A 26080-nucleotide genomic window follows, 5' to 3' on the forward strand; every position below is an offset into this window, starting at 1 on the left:
CTGATGCTTAGACAGACTGTCGGTCCAAAAAAAAAAGTCCCACTCTCTACTATTGCACTGGACCACCTTTAGCTTTGAGAGTGGCACACATCTGCCGTGGCATCGTTTCGATAACATTCTGCAGTGTCACAGCATTTATTTCTGTCAGAGGTGCATTCATTTTTCACCAAGATCTTATATTGATGATGGAAGAGTCGGACCGCTTCGCAAAGTCTTCTCCAGCACATTTTAAAGATTCTTAATGATCCTGAGGTCTGGATTCTGTGGAGGAGTGCTCCCTGATCCACTAATTCATAATGTGAGATCCATGAATCCTGGCATCGACATCTTGGAACATGTCATCAGGGAAGAAAAACTCCATTGATGTAGAGACCTGGTCTTTCAGTATATTCAGCTGAACTCATTCTTTGGGAACATAACGTTGCTGAACCTGACCAACCCCAGATCATAACCATAACCTCCACAGGCTGGTAGACACTAGCCATGATGAGTTCATCACTTCATCCTCCTCTCTTCTTACCCTGATGCCCCCATCACTTTGGAACAGGGTAAATCTGGACTCATCAACCCACACAACATTCTTCCATTGCTCCAGAGTCCAGTCTTTATGCTACCTAACAAATTTTCTGATTAGCCTCACTGATCAGTGTATGTTTTTAGAGCTACAGTTGTTTAGTCCCAATCTTTTGAGTTCCATTCGCATTGTGCGTGTGGAAATGTTCTTACTTTCACTATTAAACATAGCCGTGAGTTCTACTGTTGATTTCCTACAGTCATCTAAGAGTTTGTTCTTGGAAGATGATGGTTCTCCACTATCCTTCAGGTTTTAATAATGCGTTGGACGGTTCTTAACTTGATTTTAGACATTTCAGACATTTCTGTAGTTGTTTTCTTTGCTTGATGCAGGCCAATAATTTGACCCTTCTGAGACAGACTAACATCCTCTCCATGACCACGGGATTTGTCTTCCAACATTTAAGAAATGAGAAGCTCCTCACTGCATCAGCTTGGGTTTAATAAGTTGTTTCATCACTGCAGTAATAATCCAATGAAAGTCCTTTTTTCTTAGTTAAATCTAGGTAGCAACTTTTTTTAACAGGCTGTGTATTATACTATCTCGTCTTGCCTTACCATTGCTGCTAACTGACTATTTTATACACATTATCACAAGATGGTGATATGAAGTGTAGCTCTAGTGACAGAGCTTTTAAATAGTGTCTGTGCATGTCTTTTTGTTCCCAAAAGTTCCTAAAGTGAGCAGCATTTAAACAACTGTTAGAAAAGATAAAACACCTCATATATATGTATTTTTGTGTGTGTCGAACATGGTGCAGTTGAAATATAGTTTGACACAAGGGGCAGATAATTCAGTGTGAGAAAGAACATTGTCACTTGTCTTTGGTGGTAACAAGAAGCTTCCTTCTGGATGCCAATCAGCCACATAAATTATGCAAACTCAGAGAAATGGGGAAGTTGTGTTTCTTGGTACTACACAGATGTGATAAAATATCCGCTTGATCACGATGACCCAAGATATTTTGTTTTCATGACAACAAGCTGGGTGTTGGCTGAGGTGTCTGCATGAAGGAACTCCACAGTGAAGAAATAACTGATGGGTCTGAAATATTTATCAACCAGGATCCAGTGAGGAGGAATTCTTTAACGCCCTGCTCACACCACCGTGGACACGTTCACACCTGGAAGATGCCCAGTTCAACCACAGTCTGAGTCCACTGGCAGCCCTGCTGGAGAAAATGAGTCTTATGTTTATGGCAGTGGCAACAAAACTGACATTTTAAACAGGATAAAAGACCTTTAACTATAAAAATAAGGTTGTGGGCTGATGTATGTGGCTGAGACTTGACTGCACGCTAAAGATTATTGCAACAGTTTGTGTTAATCTTTTTGAGTTATAACTTCTAAAAAAAATTCTGTTCAACCAAAAAGCTACACTGAGTTGCAGAGGAATTAGCTTCTCTTCTGGAATCAAATATGTTTTAGTAACAATGTACTCTCTGATTGGTAGCATAAACCCTTATTTTGCTCCCAATAGTATTTCTATGTTATTTAAAATAAAAATTTGAAGTGTTATGTTCCTAATTATAACTATTAACAGTTTTTAAGTTGGAACATTTTTTTTAAAAAAGTTGCTCCATTTTTAAGTAGGAAGAGCAGAGGACTTGAATTTAGTTTTAAATCAACTACTGCTGACATTTGAGTTTAAATTAGACACAATACCAACACTACTGTTTCAATCTAACTCATCAAAAATAATGTTTGCTACTTAAAAGACTTTTCTAAATCACGGAATTATAATTTTTATCCTGCAGCCAAGCATTTCATTAAGTGGAGGGAACAGCTCCCTTGAACCACTTTATAGTGTGTTCACTGCAGGTTATTCTTGAATTGGGAGTTTCTTGGAGCTAGAGGACATAGTGAGCTCACAGGAAGAAACTAAATCTTCAAAAATGTTAAAGCTGCAAGCTAGCTTTCACACCATCTCCAACCTGTCTATCACACACTGTAATGTAACATCAGAGATGCTCATGTTTTCTATATTTTTGGGCCAGTCGTTATCACTGTCGCCTCACAGCAAGAAGGTTGTGAGTTCAAACATGCTGGTGAGCTGCAGTCTTTCTGTGTGCATGCTGTCCAAAGACACACACAGTCGGTTAGCTCTTGATTCTAAATTGGCTGTAGGTGTTGGAATGAGCATTTTTCTCTTTGCTACTGCGACCCTCTGCAGGATGAAGCGGGTATAACTGATGGATGGATGCAACAGTTCTCCTTTCAGGTTTCCTCACATCTCTCTAAAGGTGACCAGAAGTTTAGCAGAGCGGCAGCAGAGTGTCAGGTCTGAAAAGTAATAAAACTAAATTTATTTTTGTTCATTATGATCATGTCTTTACAAATGACATTATTATTATTTATTATGGACACAATCACTTATTAACAAAAAAATAACTGGATATCACTAAAATATCAAGTAAATAATCGTCCCAATTTATAATCAACCACCTTCTAATTAGCTAAACAATAATAAAATGAGTTTATTCAAAAATTGCTTTGATTGTGTTCTTTTTATTATTATCTTTTTGGCAATAAATCAATTTTTTTGTGAAAAATAACAGATCGTATCTGCTTCCGAGAAATCACTTTCAACTAAGTTACCCATTACAAAACACCTCTCCAGGAAGTGTGTTAATTCCAGATCACATGACCTGCTCCACATGATGTCATTTCCTCCTGAAGAAAAGACTGGCCAGACAGGCTTTCTGACTTATTTAATACAAAGCAGTGTGTGAGTCAAGTGTAAATTTATGGCATGTCAACAGGTTTACTACAATATCTTTATAAATAACTTTCAATTTCAATTTTACTCAATTGTATATATAATATTTAGAATAATCTTTCTGTAAAAATGCCATGTGGTGTTGGTTGTAGGCGGCCATGTTGATTTTAGGCCTGAAAACAGCAAAAATGTCAACTATGATACAAAACACCACCAGGTGGGGTTTTCTCAGCCTAAGATGAAAAAATTGCTCCTGTAATTATTTTTGAATTCCTTACTGAATTATTTATTAGAAAGTGGCGCCCAGTAATTCATCTGGAGAATTATCTCACACCTTTTCTTACTTGTCTAATAATTATCATCATAAGTGCTCCACATCGACCTGTTTCCTGCTCAAACAAGCTGTTTGGCAAAATAAAAGTGTAACAGTATTTTGTGGTTTAGCTACAGGACGAGTGCTTAGTTTTCTGTTAGTACCTTCAACATGTGTGTGTTTGTCCGAGCTGCAGCTGCAAAATACCAGAGGGGGAAACTCATAGCAACAGGTGTCCATGAATTATGAAAGAAATGTGTTGTGGTTCCATAAATCAACTTATTTTTGCTCATGATTTATCACCCTAAATGCTGCAGGTTGATGGCTTTCACTCTGTGGCATATCGCAGTGAGAAAAACACGGATGTAATAAGAACCCATTGGACTGAGTTCCATTTAGCTGCCTCAGTTTCAGCACTCTGGCTCACTGTTACACCATCATGACTTACTGGGACACTTCAGAGAGACAATTTTAATGCTATTTGTAACATCTGAGTTCATCTCACCATTACAAGTCAACATGTGAGCTGTGAAAAAGGCCTGTTGTCCAGGGATGGCATCAATTTGTTGATTTATATTTTAACCGTTATTAAGGATTAAAGTGAATTACATTTATATGGCATGAAGGGAAACATGGATAATGTTCTTCATTAAAAGCAAAATAAAAAAATTGCATGTATTGAATTTCTGTAAATGAATTAATCAACCTAATTCCTTCATTAGTGGTAGAAGTAAGAGCATTTACTCAAAGTATGCATTTGAATATTCTGCTTTATTCTAATTTATATTTCGAACTCATTACAGATAAATTAAATATTGTACTTTTAATTAATTATACTTTTCTGACAGAATGGAAAATAAAATAAAGAATCAGAATATGAAGTATTGGACAGATTAAATAATAATTTGAAATGAGCTGTACCTCAACCAACTTTAATCACATAACAGCAACAGGTTCGGTGTGGTATTGCGTTAATAAATTCTTCCACTACAGTTCACAAACTATTTTATCAATAAACATGTGTGCAAAAATAGACAATGTGATACTACAGTTTTCCTTTCTTATTACTTTTATTTGGCATTTCCTAATAAATGTGGCCTTTACACAGATTCGATCAATCAGAGAGGACATTAACTGAAGGAAACTACATGGGTCAATCTCAGGAATAATCACTACAAGAGTTTAAGAGAGTTGTTTTTAATGCTGTAACTGATAATCTGTGGTTCTCTTGGATCATTTAGAGTCATCAACTTCCTCCAACCCTGTGCTGATAATAAGCTCTAGTCATAGTATCTGCTTGAGGTACTTGTAGCTGTGATGTTGGGGATCTGGGCAGCAGATGGCGCAGTTGTATTTAAATGAGTGACAGTGTCAAGGTCGCTGCAGCAGCCTCTCATCACCTATTGCTGCTCTCTGAGTTGATATGGATGCTGCGCTCGCTGCACTGCGCAGCTGCATGAACACATATCCTGTAACAGCGACACGTCAGAGCGGTGGGGGAAACCCGCTGCTCACTCATGTACTGATTCACTGCTGCAGTCTTGAAATGAACACCCGGTGCAGTCCCTCTGTAAATGTAGAACTGTGAAAAACCACGTGGTCACATCTTATTTTAAGGATAAATATCAGAAGTGATAGCACACTGCTGTGTAATATCAATTAAAAGCCAAATGCTGCATTATAGAGCTCTGGAAAAGGTCTTAAATGGACCAAACTACCAATTTCAAAGAAAATAATATGATTAACATCCAATGTTGGGTTGTCCAGCATAAACAGGCAACTAAAGACAAGTTCAGGGATTTTAAGATTCCATATCAAAATCACAAACAGTATGTTTTACCCCCTAAATGACACAATTTTGTTTGAAGAGGATTCTAGTTGAAACCGACTGGTTTACTGACATCTGCATCACCAGTGGAACCGATGTCAGAAACAAATAAAAAATCTAAAACAGCTTTGTAGTAAAATGAATGCAGCTAAAGTACAATAAAAAAAAGGTGCTCAGGTGGAAACACAAATTGTGCTTTCATTTGAAGATGCATATATAAATAACAGTTACTGCTAGAGTCATTTCTGATAAATAGATAAAAGATGAAAATATATTTACAAGTCAGAACATAGAGAACGAAGTTTGAACCCCAAATGCTCTCAACAGACACCTCTCAATGTTTAAATTACTTCTATGTTGAACAATAGGATATCTGTGCTTATGAAAGGTGTCCTATTTGGTTCAAATCATGTGACACACTTGATCACCTTCGTGTGGTTTTGGAAGTGTGCTTTGGACTTTATGTTTATATCCTCTGCCAAGTGCTTCAGACTGTGAGTCATCAGTATTTTTGTTTATCCACAAACAGTCATGGGTCCGTCTATAAATGTAATCTCCTCAACACCGTTTACACTCATCACACTCCTACGTGTGTTCTTCACTGTCAGGACCATGCACCCACTGTGGTAATCAAATTCAAGCCAAACCTGCTGGAACCTATCGGAGCTAAGCAAATGATCTCAACATTTATCGGGATTATGTCCATGTTCTTTAGCAAAAGTGGCACTGCGCTAAAGAGCAAAGTTCTTTTTTTAAATGTCATCCATGGAGGCTGATACTATGCAGCCAAACTCTGATTTCCCTGGGATTGATAAAGCCTGTGCCAAATCTTTCACAGTTCGTAGCCCGCCATCTGTGGTATAATTCAAAGAGGATGGTGACTGCAGCCCTGAGTAGTGGTACTGTGGCTCATCCTATACCTCCTGATTACTGCTGAAACTGTGTTACAGCTGATTCTCAGTAGCTCCTCCTGTATCTTTCTGGTCCTTCAGTTGGTTCCATCTCCTTCATGGTCCATCTCCTCATCTTGGTTCATCCAGTACTCTCTGATGTCAGTCAGGACTTTACCATTGAAGTTTCTGACACTGACACATCTCGTCTTTCCAATCTCAAACATGTCGTCGTCACCATTACTGCCGCCCTCGGATGAGCCTCCTGGCTTGGAAAGCTCTCCATTTTTTGGTTTCTTGACCAAAAATGTTTACAGGCCCGTTCATAAGAATGCATTTAGGATAACTGGAAATGAGAAATATACTTCACTTTATGCTTCAGTGATCACCGGTTTTCTAACCTATATGTCCATGATCACAGGTGTATTCACTTTAGTTGCACTGAGTTTCTACTTTGAGGCCTGTATTTTCAGTATATCCATCCATCCATCCATCCATCCTCTATACACCGCTTTATCCTCACTAGGGTCACGGGGGGTGCTGGAGTCTATCCCAGCTGACTCAGGTGAAGGCAGGGGACACCCTGGACAGGTCGCCAGTCTGTCGCAGGGCTATTTTCATTTTCAGTATAGTCTTTCAAAAAATATTTTTATTTTTTGGAGTTTTTCATAAAAGGAAATACCTAAGCTTAAAAAAAAGTACAATTTGGTCAATATATTTTTATGGGACTTTTTGTATCATAGTTGACATTTTTGCTGTTTTCAGCCCTAAAAGCAACATGGCCACCTATAACCAAACACCACACGGCATTTTTAGAGAAAGAGTCTTCTAAATATTATATATACAATTGAGTAGAATTGAAATTGAAAGTTATTTATCAAGATATTGTAGTGACACTGTTGACATGCAATAAATCCAAACTTGATTCACACACTACTTTATATTAAACAACTCAGAAAGCCTTAGTTAAGTGAACAACTTGTTATTTTTCATATAAAATTTGATATATTGTAAAAAAGATATCTGTCATGATTATCTCAACTTAATGAAAAGAACACAATCATAAGAATTTTTGAATAAGCTAATTTTTTATTATTGTTTAGCTAATTAGAAGGTGGATGTTATTAAATTGGGATGGTTATTTAGATGACATTTTTTGTGATATTCAGTCATTTTTATTAATAAGTGATTGTTCCCATAGTAAATAATTCTGGAATTTGTACAGACATGATCATAATGAAGAAAAAACACATTAGTTTTTTTTAACTGTTAATGAAAATGTATGCAAGATATATCCCATGGACTTCAAAAGTCCCTTAATTAAACATTGACCCAATAAATGAGATGTGATGCAAGTTTGAATCATCACATTTAAATGATATTGCAGAAGAATGTACTCTCTTCTCTTGTACAATATACCTAAATAGCACTAAATAAATATCCATGGGTAAAATACGGTGTTTTTCAGGATAAGCACTTCTAAATTGGAGCTAAAACTGGGATACATTTGTCTGTAAGTGCAAGTTTTGAGACATTTAGCATTGAAATGCTGTTTCATAATTTCTCTCAGCCAGTTTTCCAGTGATTCATAGTGTGCGTTTCATCTTGTAGCCTATTAAAAGCCTTCACCGCCGTGTTGCCATTCATTTCACGCAGTTCGTGATGTAGGGGGAAAAAGTCACTGCCAAGAAACGTGAAATATCATGTGACTAATAGCGGAACACTGCATCGGAGATCCCTGCCTGCTTCCCTGCACGTACTCCCCTCTGCGTCATCTTTCCGCATTCTGCTTCTTTTATCCTCAAATTTAAAATAAACAAATCAATTAAACAAAATACATTTCCCATAATTCCCCCCAACATTTATCACCCTTTCCCATCTCTGTTTGTGAATAATAATATTGTGTTTTTACTAAAGGTGACGCTGCATCCTCTTCCTCGTTTTACGGGATGCTAGTGAACGTGCATCCCCCTCGCTCGCCCTCACACTCCTCCCGCCTCGTGAGCCGGTCTCGGCCAATCGCGTCGCTCCGTGGCTTCGTTACTTCCTGATTCCGTCACTTATCATCGAGCCCGGAACGTCACGAGCGCCTTCTCTGCCTTGCCCTGCACGAGAGAGACACAGCGGCGTCCCCTCACCTGCACACAGTCAGACCCGAAGGTAACTCTTTCTTTTTACATTTTAGACCTTAAAATAAATGTTAAAATCCAAATTATTTCCTCACAGGCTGCGTGTGTTGATGTAAACTACTTTATAATTGCGTACACGGTGTTTTTCATCCTCGACGACACCTTCAAAGTCGTTTGTCAGCTGCTACTTTGATAGTTTAATTCATTTTTTTGCTAAAAATACAACTACTTCTTCTGGTTTAGGGGCTTCCATGATGGTGTAGTTTGTAGCCTACCGTCTATTTTTAAACCAGGCCGGCAGCTGGCGACGAGTCTGTCCATTTAGAGCTGCACTGAGTGTGGGAATAGGGCGTCAAGTTGCAAGTCCAACTTCCTGCAGACAGACTTTTCCTATTTGTTGTTAGGGTCCCATTTTTTTTTATATTCGTATGTTTAAAAAGGATATATTTGGATGCCGGATGCATGTCTCAGCCTGCTCATGCTGGCTCAGACAGTGCAGAGCTACCAGTTGCTTGCAGCAGACAGGGAGGTGTGTCCACTGGTGGAAGGAAAATTACTGTGAATCAAGACTACACGTTTCCTTTTTCTCTGGTTTGTCATTTTTCCAGCCAAAAACCCTCCTTTAGATTTGCATACTGTTATCAAACCACTCAATTGGTACATTGTAAGTTTATTGGTGCAGTTTTGAAGCTTTTGTGTCCATGCACACTTATTTAATTCATCTTTAGTGCACATTAATGGGTTGCTGGTTTCCCTTTTACCCCCAAACGCAGGTTTAAACTCCTTACAAAACGTATCAAATGTCCATCCTTGATTATTTATTTATCTCTGGGTGCCATTTTGTCCTGCTAGCTTGCTCTCCAGTGTTCCCAATGATCTGGCACCATACAAAAAATAACCTAAAAAGAGATTAAAGGCGAGACATCCATGACAGGATTATGATATCCGTTAATCTGCAGAGTGTTTTCTCTATGAATAGGTTAATAATTTGGTCCGAAAATAGTTAAAACGTATGCATCACAGTTTTCTGCAGTCTTTTCTGAACATATTTTCTGTGGCCAGCTGTTAAAAATGCAAAGTCATTCAGATAATGGTCACAGAAGGTAAAATATTGCATGAGGATGTTTGTGCTTACAATTGCTGGAAGTTGGGAATGAATGAATGAGTGAATAGATGTTTTTGCTTTGAAAAAGACTCAAATGATTAATTGGCTACAAAAATGGTTGCAAATGGCTCACCATTTTGTCCCAGCTACGTATATTCATGACTATAATATATTTTTTGGATAATGTTGTTGGTAATTTTGTACCAGTATTGTGGAGGTCAGCAGTGTTTGTTGGTTTAAATTTCTTTTTTGTCCCAATACCAAAACTATGCCTTTGAGAAATATTCACACATTATCCTTTCACCCTAAAGCCAAAGTTTAAAGGTTAAATATTGTCTAAACGCAGCCCGTCTCACAAGAAATGTGACCTAATGGATGACTGTTTAGGGTGCTAACCACATTGGTACAAAGCCGGTTAAATCTCCCCTGCATGTCAATCCTCTGCTCCATTTCTACACATATCCTGGCGTCTATACTGATCTAATAAAGACAAAATGGCAAAAAATACATAAATAAACAAATCTATCTAGATACAATACCATAAATTTGGCTAAAGCTCTGCTAATTTAGGGAATATGTGACCACAGATCAGTACAACAAGATTACAGTCTTGACCTTCAGAGCTGTATTTGCCTACTTGACAGCTTTCCTTACTTGCTGCTGCTGACACATTTTGACTGACGTTCAAGTTTGACATCCAGCCCCAGAAAACCTTCGACTCTAGCCGAAGAACTGGGTCTGTGTGTTTTCTGTTTGTAGCCGCTGGCGAGTTTCCACACCGACTTTGGAGGGACTGTGGATTTTCCATTGGTTCTGCTGTAGCTGAGCTCTACAGTCGGGTGTCAGTGGGTAGATGAGGAAGGCAGGCCATGGATTCGGGGCAGGTTGGATAAAACGAATAAAAATCAATAGTGCTGCAGGCGTCATGGCCAGACGGTCTGGTTTAAAACTCTCTCTGACCTCCACTGCTGAAATTTCGAGAGATAATGAGGCTTCAGTGAGATTAGACCACCACTCACACCTGCAACCTTTATCGGTGAACAAAACGAAGCCAAACACGTGTTGTGCAACTCATTGTTGCGTACTCTAACATTTCAAAAGTACTATCAAGAGTACATACATTTCACAGTTTTGCAGTGCAGTTTTGTAATCTGATGTGTAAAGTAACCTGAATGAACTCGCAGAGATTTTTTTGGTTGTTGTTGCATTGCAGAAGCCACGCCTTTCTGCGTTATATCTCTGCCGTCTCTGCCCGCCCATGCCAGTCGGTTCAGGTGGTGGACAGCTAATGTAGATGTTTAATGACCAAATCCATGTGAGGATTTATTACTGTGCCTCCAAACTCCATCTTTGAATTAGACTACTTTGTTTTATTGCAAGCGTGCCGCCGAGCATTTTAATTTTTTGGCGTTGGCTGTCGACTTGAAGCTTTAGCTCAGTAAGTGAGATTGTTGGGAGGGTGAAGGGCCTGACTCCTCGGTCTGTAGTAATACCTGTTACTTGTTGTTCCACTTGCAGATCCAGAACCATGTCCATCCTGAAGATCCACGCTCGTGAGATTTTTGATTCCCGTGGCAACCCCACCGTGGAGGTTGACCTGTACACCAAGAAAGGTACCGTACGGAAAATACAACTGCTTTTCCGTAGACGCACAAGACATCTTTTGCATGGCTGTGCATCCAGGATGAGGGTTCAGTTGCCCTTCTTTGGGTTTCTTACACTGTTTCCCACATTAATGCTGTCTCTGGGGTGATTTTTCATCATCCAAGTTGAAGGTTTAAGGAGAGGAGGATGTTGTATGCTGTATAGCTTGTAAGCCACCTTGGTCAACATTTTTAGATTTATGATACTGGACTTGACTTGCATGAAATCAATGACAGCACAAATGGAATCCTAGCAACCTTTATATGTTGTTTAGGAGGTAATTTGACCTCATCCATAATTTAAACGTGACAATTTTGTGTGGTGCTGCATTAACCTTTAATGTTAATGTTACTAACCTGCCTTTTTGTTTTTTTATGTTGTTTTATATAAGCTGCTGAACTCTCAGTCTTTCCTGGCTGTCCTGTCTGTCCTGTTTGTCTATCTAATCTTACACACTAGTTTTTTTTAATTGCTGCTTTGGAATTAGTTAGCTTGAAAACAACTAGGCATTTTGTGAACTATGGTGGTAAAGTCGGTGTGGCCGCTCAGTTGTCCTGCACTGTTGCCAGCTCCAGGCCCAGAGTGGACCAGATCAGATGATGGAAGTGTGAAAATAGCTCCTGTAATATCACACTGCCTGTAGAGCACTCTGTTACTGTAATGGTTCCTGTATGAGCGCAGACAGCACATACAGTAGGGGCTTCTAGCAAACCCGGGTGTTCATTAGAATCTGTGATATTCCTTGATATAAGAATGTTTCGGCTAAATTAAATCTACAGTTTGCTTCGCTTGCCTAATTGTGTGCTGGTTTACATAATGAATCCGCTGATAAAACATCCACAAACCCTGCACATGTGCCTAGAGGTTGAGATCAATTTATTCAATTTACTAATGGCCCGACTGTGTTTGAAGCTTTTTGGAGCTTTTCTGTTGTGAGAACTAAAACAAAGGAATAGCTGAACCCAGTAAAATGTCCCGAGAATGTTAATGAACCAACCTGAATGAGCACTGACATGGAAGGGAGTGAAACCGGCCTCACTGCCTGGAAAACAGCGGCTGGAAATCTTCCTTTCAGCAGTTTTTGGACGGTTGCTCAGTGCTCCGGTTTACTGTAAATAGCATCTTTATTCTTTTTTTGGATAAGAGTCCCCTTTAAGTCCACCAGACATGTTTTGACATCATTATCAGCACAGACCAAAGCGAGTGCGCTGCATCCAGAGCACGACTGCAGAGTTATAGTGATGTTACATAACCAGCCTCACTCACACACACATTATAAAACCTACTGTGCTTGTAGTGGAATATCTAATTTCAGTAGGTCTGGTAATCTCAAGAGACGTTTACCCTCTCTGTCCCGGTTATATAATCTAAACAGTAGGCTAGTGGCACAAAGTAGGGATTTTGGTCAACTGTATTTACTTGTAGATTTGCTGATAAATGACATTTCTCTAAGAGCTTTCTCAGTAAAGCTGTACCTCTGATGAATTTTTGATCATGTTTGGTCAGTGAAGATGTTAATAAAGCAGAGAATGTGTGCTTTAAGCCCTGATGGATGGTTGGCAGCATCTCCCAGCTGCAGCCAGGTGATGCAGATGATGTGTTGAGCCTGAACTCAGAGCCGAGACAGCGGCTGTGTCCTCTTGTCCTAAGCCCTAAATCCCCTCAGACTCGCACCGTCCCTGCCACTCCACCGAGCAAGCTGAATTACATTTTATCTAGGCACCAATCTCTCTTCTCTTGGGTGAATCCAAAGTGTGTGTGTGTGTGTGTGTGTGTGTGTGTGTGTGTGTGTGTGTGTGTGTGTGTGTGTGTGTGTGTGTGTGTGTGTGTGTGTGTGTGTGTGTGTGTGTGTGTGTGTGTGTGTGTGTGTGTGTGTGTGTGTGTGTGTGTGTGTGTGTGTGTGTGTGTGTGTGTGTGTGTGTGTGTGTGTGTGTGTGTGTGTGTGTGGCATCCTGCCACAGATGCACTGCACATGCTCAGTCGGCAACCTTTCTTCCTCTGTTACATCACAGCCTTCTGCAGCACAGCCGGTACAGCTTCCTCCCTACATGCTTTATTTCTCTGTCTACACATAAAATCGGTGGACAGCATGACCGTAGCAGGGGCTGCTCTCAGCTGATTGGATGAAATTCCCTCGTGCATTTCACTCACTGTTGCTCCTTGTGTACCAGCAGCCCCTCTTGTGCATGATGTCCTAACACACATGTCCTTGCATGCAGATTCCTTGCTGTTGCAGTACGACACAGCAGTCACAAATTGTAAAGTCTGGAAGCTGGTTGTCATGCTAATGGCTCATCTGATACAATTATATTACAACATTTATTAAAGTGCACTCAACCCTCTGTTGTATTTCTTGGACATGACACAGCACTTTGGAAATAACAAATGTCCTTTGTGTCTTCAAGGTCTTTTCAGAGCTGCAGTCCCCAGCGGTGCTTCCACAGGCATCTATGAGGCTCTGGAGCTGCGTGACAATGACAAGACACGCTACATGGGCAAAGGTAAAGCGTCTCGGTTTATTCCTTCCCTAAACTTGCAGGTTTCCTCCAAGCTTTTGCAATCTTTAATGTCATTTCAACACCGCGGCACATTCTGCTGTCTGTCAACATTTCTCACTTCTTCATTTCCGATTCCTCCATCTCTCTTCATCCTGTTAGGAGTCAAAAGAGCAGTTAAATATATAAATGAATTCTTGGCCCCTGCATTATGTAACCAGGTAAATAAAGTGTGGAATAACAGGATTACATGTTGCTATGAGAAACGGCATGACGAATGAGTTTGGAAACTAACCTTGTTGGGCACTAACAGATGTTCACGAAAAGAAAAAAACACAAAGAGAAAGACACTCAATGGCTAAATTGTATTTCATGGTAAATTATTTACACAATGGCATAAAATTGGAACTTGGTGGTCATCTGTGTCGCCTGCTCTGCATGGTCGTCTTCGTTCTGGGTCAGTCATAGTCTGCTTGTCCTTTGCAGGTGTCTCAATAGCAGTTGATAATATCAATAAGACTATTGCACCTGCACTGATTAGCAAGGTAGGACCATTTATTGTTTGACTAATATTACTGTCTGCTGATGTTTCTGTAATTCATCCTGAATACATGCTGTAATTTCAATATGAAGTAATCACACAAATGAAATGTTAAATGACTAACTGTTCACTTACAAAACCAATGGCAATAACAGTATTTACATAAAGCTGGCATGTTGATCGTGACTCCTTTCTATGAGAAGTTTGCGTTAACCTCAGTGTTTTTTGACCTTTGCATTTGCAAAAAAGACATGCCGTATTTAAAGTATCAGTCTAAAAGTGGAATAATTCTGACATGCTATGGTTACGCTAACATTGTTGGAGTGTGTTCTTCTGAATTAACAGGTTTTAATTTGAACTAGCTGACCTTTTATTTCCAAATGTACAATATAATTTGTTGTGTTCTCGCTAATCCAGGATGTGAGCGTTCTGGAGCAGGAGAAGATCGACAAGCTGATGCTGGACATGGATGGCACAGAAAACAAGTGTAAGATGCTGCTTTGCTGTTTTCTGACAATATTTACGCAGCTTTCAGCCTGACTATTGATTTGTCAGATATTGACTTTGTGAAAAGTCTCTATAAACAAAATTCCTGTAAACTATAAAAATTCTTAAACATGTATTATATCTTGATATATGTAAATTTTTTTTGAGCATAAGGCAATGTTTTACGAGCTAGTATGGTTTTGCATACATATTACACTGTTAGGGTCTAAAATTTGTGCCGAAAACCTTATAATATATTTATCTTCTGCCATTTTATTTGAGTGTTTAAATGCTATGTATATAGGGAGTAATGAATAAATGAACTCATTATTTTCATTTAATGCTTTCAACCTTAATAGAAGTTAATGGGGATGTTATTTTAATATTTGTTGATACAGCAGAAAAGTCAGTTACAATCGGGTTATTACAGTGTCATTACTGATTTTTGTCCTTAGAGACTCAAAATTCTGTGTGTTTGAAGACACAGCATTAATAGTAACTCTTTGTATCTTCCCTCCTCCAGCTAAGTTTGGTGCTAATGCCATCCTGGGTGTCTCTCTGGCTGTGTGCAAGGCTGGTGCAGCAGAGAAGGGCGTTCCCCTTTACCGCCACATCGCTGACCTGGCTGGCAACCCTGAAGTCATTCTCCCAGTGCCTGTGAGCACAAATCTCCTGTCAATAGACCTAAGTGACATTAACTATTTACATGTGATCCAGAAAGCCATTACAATCTGTCATGGTTTCATTAGGCTTAAAAGCTGATCCCTTCGTTTTCCCTTTCAGGCTTTTAATGTCATCAACGGCGGCTCCCATGCAGGCAACAAGCTGGCCATGCAGGAGTTCATGATCCTGCCTGTTGGAGCCAGCACCTTCAAGGAGGCCATGCGTATCGGTGCCGAGGTCTACCACAACCTGAAGAATGTCATCAAGGAGAAATATGGCAAGGATGCCACCAATGTGGGAGACGAGGGTGGCTTCGCCCCCAACATCCTGGAGAACAAAGAAGGTATGAAGAGTAGAAGAAGAAGCTGTAACCACTGCTCACATGAGTAAATCGATGTTTTATGACGCATTTAGAAGGTGATAATCAGAAGTTGTTATTGTGTATGTGGACTGTCCAAGGGGAGTGTCTTGAAAGCAGTGCATTCTTAGACCCTCCTGGGAAGTGCATCACTTATCATGTCACTCTTGGGGCTGACATAGGGTTTCTAAAATAAGGCCTCAACTGTATAACCTGCCAACCTCCGACTCCAGTGTCAGGTCACTGTGCTGATATGGCAGATGCCCCAGTGGTGCAAAGTTTTCAGTGGTGACTCATTTGTTAGAAAGATTGTTTTGACTTTTTCAGCCCACATTCTTATTGTCGTGTCTTGTTTCTCTCAGCCCTGGAGCTGCTGAAGAATGCCATCGCCAAGGCCGGCTACACCGACAAGATTGTGATCGGCATGGATGTGGCTGCCTCTGAGTTCTACAAGGGCGGCAAGTACGATCTGGACTTCAAGTCTCCTGACGACCCAAGCCGCTACATCTCCTCTGACAAGCTGGCCGATCTCTACAAGGGCTTTGTCAAAGATTACCCCGGTGCGTTTTTCCACATACTGTCTGAACACTTCCTATTATGCAATGACTGCTCCGTAAGATTTCAGGGTATTATAGACATGTAATTTAGTGTAGCAAGAAAAAGGCAGAGCGTGAAGAACGGACTGAAGTAACTGGACTAGAGTCTTGTGCATTTTTCTTCATCTTACACGCTGTTAAGTTTGTATTTCTGCATCTGGGTTGCTGCAGCTGTGTGTGTTGTTTGTGTGCATGAGCACATACAAACAGCATGTGGGCTTACGCACATATTCAATACAGTCAGCCTTTATTAATCCCGCTGTAGGGAAATGTACTTTGTTACAGCAAGAAATGGTGGGAAATGATGCAAACATTTTAGAAACATCAGTAGAAAAATAAACAAAAAAACTTACGTGGTTATTTAGATTGTATAATTTCCTCAGAATTTGGGAATAATAATGTTTCACATATCAATGGTGTTACACAGATTGATCTAATATAGCACAGATTTGTCTGCAAGTAGAAAAATTAAAGAGATTCTTTCGTATGTAGAAAAATTTGTATTGCAATGCTTTTAAATATACAAAATATTCATGATGCAAGAAGAATATAAACAGAGCTGCAGATGTATTTTCTGTGTTTTGCCTTCATTGTTGCTGGCTGCATTAAGTCCTCATGCTGTAAGCAAAAACCTGCTGTACACTTCTATTACAGCTAGCAGCTAGCTGGCTAGCACACAGCGGTGGAGCATATAGAAGCTTGTTTCTGCTGCCCCCTCGTGGATGAAACAAATCGCTGACTTGCTTCTGAAACAGTGCTGGTGTATTTGATTCATGAACAGTCAAATCATTGCTTTCCCTCTTCTTCCCGTCCTAACAGTGGTGTCCATCGAGGACCCCTTCGACCAGGATGACTGGGAGGCATGGACCAAATTCACAGCCAGCACCAGCATCCAGGTGGTGGGCGACGACCTCACCGTCACCAACCCCAAACGCATCGCCAAGGGTGTGGCCGAGAAGTCCTGCAACTGCCTGCTGCTCAAAGTCAACCAGATCGGCTCAGTCACAGAGTCCCTGCAGGCGTGAGTGTCCTCGGCATGGCAGAGCTGTCACGCTTGTTGCCAAAATCCAAAGCAGTAAACACAGTATCGGCTTGCTAGCGGGGCTTACATGTGTCTTTTGTTTTAGCTGCAAGTTGGCTCAGAGCAACGGCTGGGGTGTGATGGTCAGCCATCGCTCTGGAGAGACTGAGGACACCTTCATCGCTGACCTTGTAGTTGGTCTCTGCACTGGACAGGTGAAACAGTTTCTTGAAGCTTTTGCGATTTAATGCCTTTACCTTATAGACTTGGTTTTAAGTGTCCTTGGATTTCTTTTCCAGATCAAGACAGGTGCACCTTGCCGATCTGAGCGTCTGGCAAAGTACAACCAGCTTCTCAGGTGAGGCTGCTCCAAACACATGAACATTACTTCTGCAGTGTTTGTTTAATTAAAGGTCACTTCCTTTACCTTAACTGTCACCTCTTCTTTCAGGATTGAGGAGGAGCTCGGCGCCAAGGCCCGTTTTGCCGGCCAGAACTTCAGGCACCCCATCTGAGCGGATTCTTCCTCTTTGGGTCTCGGTGTGTTCATTGCTCATAAATAATCCCCACACATGTACGCCACGCTAGGTCGCCTGCCCCGTCTGGAGAGAAGATGGAGTTAACACTGCTGAAATCCAAGATATAAGTCTTCGGTCTGTGGCGTGGAGAAGCAACAGTACGTCCTCGAGCAGCCGCAGTTTAGCTCATCCTCAAACTATGCTTTAGCTCCTGAATAGTGTCGGTCTCTGTGTTTGTGTCCGTGTAACTGTGTGAGAGATTTTCGTTCAGCTTCTCGTGAGTTGTAGTGATTCTGGTCCTCTGCTGAGTATTCGAGCTACTGTAACTTTAGTAAGGCTCTTCTGCAAGCAGCGGTAAGAGCACTGTAATGTGCAATGTGTCTCATCCGACAAGGTCTTGTGTTGCTGTAAGCGTTGGCAGAAATGTGTAATAAATAATATAGTTTGAACTGGTTTGTGATTTCTTTTTAGTCACATGTTCGTATGCTGGGGCTTTAATTATGGGTTTTACTTTCACAAAATCGCAGATGGACATTCAAGAAATGAAAATAAGAAGAATCCAAGACAGGCAAGGTTTTGAAATATCTAATGGAATTAGAGGGATGACCGATATTATCAACCTGATAATGGCATAAAAATGTGATGTTGGTCAATATTGTTATCGTTTGTTTTTAACCTATCATGAAAACTGATAAAATGAATGGATTTTGCTGGCATTTACCGAACTCATAAAGGAAGGGAAGGAGAATGGGAACTGTTGGAGACATTTTTTTTTTTTTTATATGGCATGAATATGGCATTTTCTCCATAACTTAAGTTGAAGTAGTTATCATATTTTGCACAGACAATGTTTACATTTGAAAGCTTTGTTGTATTTGAGAATGCATCCAATGGGGTGTCACAATAAAATTAGGCATGACACGTTAATTCCACAACGGGAGATATATGATGTTAAATAGCCCACATGTATCGGTTGATATCGGAAACTGAGAGTTGGACAATATTGGCATATGGTTATTGGCAAAAAAATGCCAATATCAGAAATCCCTAAATAGAATACTACTGTTTACTTCCTGCAGCTCATATAGATCATGAAGTTCAAGGATTCTTTATTGTCCCCGTGGGGCAAATCGCTATACAACCAGCAGAGCAAGTCAACAACAACTGCAGAGTACCAGTTTACATAAAGCACAGACAATAACAAAAGATAGCATGAACAGGTTAGTCAGTCACTTGTTTAGCAGGACAGTTGCAGCAGGGACAAAGGAATGCTTAAGTCTATTTGTCCTGCATCTTGGCAGGATGTACCTGTGGCCTTACGGGAGCAGCACAAACTCACCAACCAAGGGGTGGCTCTGGTCAGTGAGGAGTGTGCGGGCCTCATTTAAGGTTCTGAGCTTATATGCATCAGAGAGATTGTTGAGGCGAACACCTGCAATTTTGCTGCATACTCACTATACTCTGTAATTTGCTTTTGTTTATAAGTGAAAGTAAACTGTACCAGCAGATAAAAGAAAAGGTTAAAACAGACTCAAAACAAGAATAAAGCATTTTCATAAAAGTACTATCAACCTTAAAACTCTGCAATTTCCTATAAAAATACATCCATTGATGCACCTTCCTACAAACAGCTAGCCTAGCCGCGCTAGACAACCCACGGCAACGAATTTAATTCTCTGCCAGGGTGGGTCTAGTTACCCTCCATAAGGCTCGAGGCTAAAACTGGCCGGACGAATCACCACCATGAAGTGTAGAGTCAGAAGGCAGGCGTAACTAAGTGACGACAGAGGCGTGATGATTCTGACAGAAACAACCGGCGCACAATAAACAGTTATCTTTGAACTCGGCTTTGGCCACAGCCCTTAAAGATTTGAAGCTAAAATTCAACTTGAAAGATAAACAAAGGACGGCACTGAAGTGTTTCATTGAGAAGAAAGACGCATTTGGACTTATGCCGACGGGATATGGCAAATCCTTAATATACCAGTTGGCTCTGCTGGTTGGGAAGCTAATGGGACTTAGCCACAATCCGGCGCTCGAGGAACTCCGTCAGCCTATTCGTTGCGCTGATTGGTTGTATACCTACCCAATTGCGGCAGAGTGATTTGAAAGACAACCTTTTAGCCCGCCTCCCTCCCTGTCGAGTGGCCCTAGACCCTTGTGCCTTCAGAACATGGGTCTAGCGCGGCTAGGATCAACATGAAAGTTGAAAGACAGCTTGTCATCAATATTAGTGCCGAGATATAAATTTATAAGTATGGACCCGCTCGACGGCTTGATCCTCGATGACAAGAGCAGGGAAGACTGACTGATGTTTCCTAAAGTCTATAAACATTTCTTTAGTCTTAGACACATTGATGTGCATAAGGGATGTGGAACACCAGTCAATGAATTCCCTCAATACAGGGCCATGGTCAGGGTCGTCACGACTCAGCAAGGACACAATCACTGAGTCATCAGCAAATTTCAAGATGTGACGCCCCACATGTTGGCTGCGGCACTCGTTTGTGTATAAAACAAACGGTAAAGGAGAAAGGACGCAGCCCTGAGGTGATCCAGTGGAGGAGATGAGGGTGTCCGACAAAACACCATTGACCCTCACACGTTGTGGTCTTTCTGTTAAAAAAAATCCATTAGCCAAGCTATTAGGCCAGGATCAATGCAATGCAAAGTTGAACATGGTTGTCATCATGGTTCATTAGGAGTTCAGCTTTCCTGTAGATGAAGTATTGACAGTAAAGATCCTCCTCCTCTGTGGGTGAAGTGTGCGACGTAATCTGAGAGCCATAAAGAGGCAGACACATGAGCTCAGAGCTGCGGGACGCCATTTCTGTCTCCCGGGGTAAAAGAATCCAGAGGCTCCATGCGAGCTCTTTTTGTCCTGAGCCTTGCCAAGATAAATGTGAGTCTATTCACCGGTGGTATGACACCACGGGGGATTGCCAGCTGGGTTCGTGCCACACCAATTTACTTTGTGTGAGCCCTGTCTGAACCTGCCTCCATTGTTCAGCCATCACCAAGGAGATGTATTACAAATCGCTGGTACAAAGACGCTACCTATCACACATTACAGGGCCTATAAAAAGGCCTATCAGCTGCTGCAGATTCCACTTAGCAACAAGTAACTGAGTCAAATTGCTCTCTCACTGACACAATTTAAAATAAACGTTTTCCACACAAAGTTAATCCTGTGAAAAGGTGAATCAGGGTGACATGCAAACTGAAATTGCAGCAGGATTATACTCTTAAATACTCAAGATATGTGTGGAACTGCAACACTGGCTCCCTTTTCTTTGAGACCTGCACCATCTAGTGATCCCAATACTGCAGTGCAGCTTCCTTCCAGGTTCATTGTAGACCATAAAATAGCAGCTAGAGGGCCCCACTACATGTTTCTAACATTATCTGAAAGTTTACTTTATAGAGCTTCAGCAAACCTTTGGTACATATTTTATAGATGCATATAAAACTATTGATAGAAGGAATGAATGAGATGTAAACATATGAGATGAATACAACTTTAAACAGTCAATGTAAAAATTAATTAACTCTCTTGGTTGGAATACTTGTGCCTCACAAATTAAGAAGATAATATGCTCTTATTTTCCAACAGAAAGAGTCTTATTTGCTTGGACAAAAGAAATGTTGTAAAGAACAAAAGTGCTGCTGCCTCAGCTGCAGCCTTGTTTAATTGCAGAACTAATTAACATATAATGAAGAGAACAGATAACTGTGTTAACTGTGCCTGTCACTAATTAGAGATCTAAGCTAAATAAGATATATAAACATCGGATGAAACCCGAAAGCTGACCTCTGACAGTACAAATACATGATGCATCTGGGAAACCAGCTAGGACCATTACTGTTACTGCTATTCTATTCTATTCTATTCTATTCTATTCTATTCTATTCTATTCTATTCTATTAATGACTATCTTCTGATTCTTTTTCTTTCTGTATTCAAATTTCCCTAGTCTGTTGTACATAAATGTCAAACTAATAATGGTCCTACTTTCATGAATGGAATTAAGTATTTCTTGGATACAAGTATTCAATAATCTATCTATCTATCTATCTATCTATCTATCTATCTATCTATCTATCTATCTATCTATCTATCTATCTATCTATCTATCTATCTATCCGTTGTTTGTAAATTTAAACATACATATATGATAAATTCAGTGGGACCAGTATAAAGTTAAAATATATTAAAAGATAAAGATATATTGTATGTAATATTTGTTCAGATTTTAAAAACATATACATATACATATAAATACTACACTTTTGTTTTCAACATAATTTCATATGTGTACTATTACAGTTTTGATGTCTTCAGGATTAATCTACAATTTAGAAAATGATTAGATAAAAACCACACACACGCACACACACACGTATATATATATATATATATATATATATATATATATATATATATATATATATATATATGTATGTATGTATGTATGTATGTATGTATTTGTTGTTATTTTGTCATCTACTGATTACTGGCCCCACTGACAACTTTGTTCTTCTTAAGTTCGTCCTTATCTGTTCTATTCTATTCGATGTTTCTACGTGTGATGAATTACTGTCACATTTTGTCATATTGTCTTCTTTCTGTTCAAACAATATTTTACGATGTGCTTTACAATAAATAAATATATTATTCAGTATACATTCCCATCTCTCGGGGTCAGTTAAGTTCTATTTTATCTCTCTGACCTCAGTCTCAGTTCACATTTAGTGTCACAGGTTGGCAGTGACGGACACATGGACCCGGTGTCGGTACCGACAGACACCCGGAGGACTCCCGGTGTCGCTGTATGTTCCCAGCTTTGGCCAGTGGGTGACGATATTTTACCGGTTGAACTTTGAGAACCCCCCAACTGTTCTCACCCTAAGATGAAGAAGGATGCTGTCATGTTGAGTGCCTCTCACACACACTAGTCTGAGCATCCCGGCACCGATTACTCCCTCTTTATTCTCAAGTCCATCATTTATGACAGCATTATATCAAACGTGGTCCGCTGCGTGCTAGCGACATAAGAACAGATATACAGGTGGCACTGCAGCTGTTGTGCTACTCTCTGTAGTGGCGACACTTGGCTAACTAACGTTGGCTAATTGCCCCTGCTGCTGCTGCTGCTATTGTTTGTTGTTGCAGTCTCTCATCAAACAAATCACAGATGTTGTAGATCAAGCTCTTTAAGGTAAGTGCCGTGAGCTGCAATCAGCCGTCTTCTTTGCCTTTCACGTTCATCAGCAAACGAGGGAGAAATGACAAATATTAACGGAACAGTTTGTAAACGTTGGGCTGTTAACGCACATCCTTGCTTGCTAGCTATTTGGCTAATTTGCCTATTAGCATCAGCTAGCTAGTTAGCTGATAGACTTGCGTGCCCCTTACTGTTGCTGGTTACCATGAACTAACGTTAGCGGCTAACGCCAGTGACTAGCACTGATTGGGAATGCCAGCTAGGAGCAATGTAATGTCTGGATGCAAACAGCTCGCTGACACCGGTTAGCACAGAGCACATGCAGTAACACACAGCATGACTTTATTTTACTAAATGCTTCGTGATATAAACGTGCAAGTAGCATAGCAACACACCACAGCAAGCGTTTTCCTCCACTGAATCACCCAGTGTGGTGTACTCTTTTCCAGGGAGTAGTCTGAGCCCATTTAGCTATTGTCATTAGCTCTAGGAAACGTTAGCTAGCGAGGCTAACTTGCTGTCTTTGTGTGTTTGGCTTGTGGCTCAATTATTGTCATCTTGCTGGCAGTTTGTGGTTATTTACGAGCACAGTGTGGGCTGGTTTTTATAAAAAGTTAACACCGGATGATGGTACACTCGTGTTTACCTGTGAAAACAAAGATGAAATGCCTCTAACAGCTTCATTGAGGACATTTGTCAACAAATACAAACAGCAGAGAACTGGCATTTACACTTTTCATCTCTGCAAGGCTCAGTATAGTGGAGTGGAAGTGATTACATAAGGTACAAGAGTGGTGATATTTATAGTGTTTGTACTTGCATTTGTGAAGTGGACTTTTTTTCTGCATAAGGCTACTCTTAAGTTATGACTTTAAGTTTGAAAATAGTAAACAAAAAAAAGACAGTAATGCTACGCTATCTGTCCTTTCAAAATAAGATTACAAAGATGGACTCTTCGGTGTGAATAACTCAAAAGCAGAGCCATGAAAAGCCAGTGATTTATTTTTATTGAGTGCTCATGACTCACTCCTGACTTGTTCACTTTCTTCTTGCCTTACTGTGGACTTCACGACATTTAATGAATAATATACACCGAGCTAAGTGATCAAAGGAGCGAGAAACATTTGCTTTGCTTCATAAATGTCGAGCTATTTTCAGTCGGCTGAAGAATGTAATTTAATGTTGACAACAAAGCCTGCTTTTTCTCACTTGTCACAGAGCCGGGCTCTTATCCTTGGTATAGAGAAATCTTGAGTAAATTATCAGATATCCTGACAGCACTGTAAACCTGCCCAACAATACATTGTGTGTTTAATAGCCTTGAGAAGCATTTTTTTAGTGCTTTGCTGTTAACTTTATCACTACTTTGACAGTTTGTTCAGTCATCTGCCACTCGTATAAGTTTCCAGGTAATGACATGATACTGCAGAGAGGTCAGCGAACTGAAAAACTGCTTAAACAGAAGCTGAAATGATGCAACACCTACACCTATATGGCCAGAGACATCTTATGTGGAACACTGCAGCACTATTTTAACACTTCAGACTATTATGCCATCCTTTTTTTGAAACAAATGAATGAAGAAATACACCTTTTTGGCTCCGCACATTTAAAATCAGATTTTATTTTCCCGCTGCCTGTAGTTTCGTGCTTGTTATTTAGATTTTCTTTAACTACCACTTAGACAGTAAACTTGCTAGGTTAGGGTAAGGAGGTCTGTCATTAGAGGCTATATGTTGATTACTACTTTAGCAGACTGAAATGAGGCACCTACATGTTTTTGTTTTTTTTGCAGAGGGAGAGTTCTTTAGGTTGAGCCGGAATTTCATCAAAATGGCACATTCGCTTTTGTTTGTTTCTTTCATGTTACTCGCGGAGCTGTTATGTGGTCCGGGTGTTTTATAGTGTTTCAATTTGAATGGCTCCTCAAGAGCAGCAGTGGGTAAAATTACTTTGAGTCACATATCCAATGACACACCCCGTCCATCCAATGTTAATCTAGCTGGGTGGCTGTAGTATCAGCAGCAGAGTAATGATAAGAGAAGTGCAATAAGCCTGCTATTTTCTTTTAATGACTAATATGTGCTTGAGTAATGGCAGCTCCCTGTGAGTAATATGTGGCAAAGGCCATGCGATGTTGAGGAAAATCCCTTTTCACTGCGCTCTGACACCTCTTTGTTGGATAATTTGTCAATACACATGCTCTGAATCCAGTGTTTACATGCTGCGCTCAAATGGCATCTCACTGTTTTTCACCTAGATGCTGTCAGTACATCTTTCCTTCACCATGAATCGTCATGAAATATGATTCTCCATTGTAATGCCTGGGTCTGGCCTCGGAGCCGCTTCGTTCTGTGTGCTGAAGCGCCGTGGCGTTGTGTTGCAGTGCAGGACGGTGCTCTAAGCTGACATCGCAGTGACTAGCCTGCATTTTAAAAAGAGGTATTTTGCTTTCAGCGAGGCCGTTGTGCTTCAAAGTGAGGTGATTAGGCTGATTCATTGTTTTGCTCAGGACTGTTTTGCTCAAGGATTTCATGTACAGTATGGAATCACGTTGGCAGGGGAGGTAGGTAAGCAGTGGAGTGTCTGCTGTTCAGAGCCAACGCAGGAAACGATGTGTAATCAGGCATCTAGACGTCACATTAGTAATCAAGGGAAACGTGTTGTCTTGGATTTAAATTCTAATGACTGCATACTCACAGCAAAGAGCAGAGAGTGGACAATAAGGAAGCGAGTGGATAAACTGATTTAGCTTTTTTTTTCTTTGCAGTGCTTGATATCGGTTTCGTTGCAAGATATCTGGTTGTTACATAGAAAATTAATGCTCTGAACAAAGGAGCAATGTTCGCTCAAAGACCTCTTGATGGGCCATTCAAGTGCTGTATATTCATTAAAAATAACAATCTGTCAGCACTTACTGACAGCACGCACAACAAGCCAAGCTCTCTTTATTGTTCTCCGAAGATGTTTTTCAGT

General features: G+C 40.3%; 2 protein-coding genes across 3 annotated transcripts in view; both read left to right on the forward strand.

The window, feature by feature from the left end:
- The first annotated feature begins 8339 nt into the window (after positions 1–8339).
- eno1a (enolase 1a, (alpha)) lies at positions 8340–18328 on the forward strand. 2 transcript variants are annotated; one of them, XM_051949783.1, is made up of 13 exons: positions 8340–8483; positions 11076–11170; positions 13163–13231; positions 13607–13702; positions 14183–14241; positions 14655–14724; positions 15247–15380; positions 15507–15729; positions 16107–16304; positions 17160–17361; positions 17468–17576; positions 17661–17719; positions 17813–18328. In XM_051949783.1, the coding sequence occupies exons 2-13, from the start codon at positions 11086–11088 to the stop codon at positions 17874–17876; spliced, it is 1368 nt and encodes a 455-aa protein (XP_051805743.1). In that variant the 5' UTR covers positions 8340–8483; positions 11076–11085; the 3' UTR covers positions 17877–18328. The 2 variants fall into 2 exon arrangements, with proteins under 2 accessions (XP_051805743.1, XP_022060483.1); XM_022204791.2 differs by lacking the exon at positions 13163–13231 and having other exon boundaries at positions 8341–8483.
- Positions 18329–22762: 4434 nt separating this feature from the next.
- Positions 22763–26080, forward strand: part of rerea (arginine-glutamic acid dipeptide (RE) repeats a) — a 137729-nt gene continuing 134411 nt past the window's right edge. The window contains exon 1 of the mRNA XM_022204787.2: positions 22763–23098. The gene's annotated coding sequence lies outside the window, so the exon portion shown is untranslated. The remainder of the gene's footprint in view (positions 23099–26080) is intronic.

Source organism: Acanthochromis polyacanthus, chromosome 6 (assembly GCF_021347895.1).
Source record: "Acanthochromis polyacanthus isolate Apoly-LR-REF ecotype Palm Island chromosome 6, KAUST_Apoly_ChrSc, whole genome shotgun sequence".
In the NCBI taxonomy this organism is placed as follows: Eukaryota; Metazoa; Chordata; class Actinopteri; family Pomacentridae; genus Acanthochromis; species Acanthochromis polyacanthus.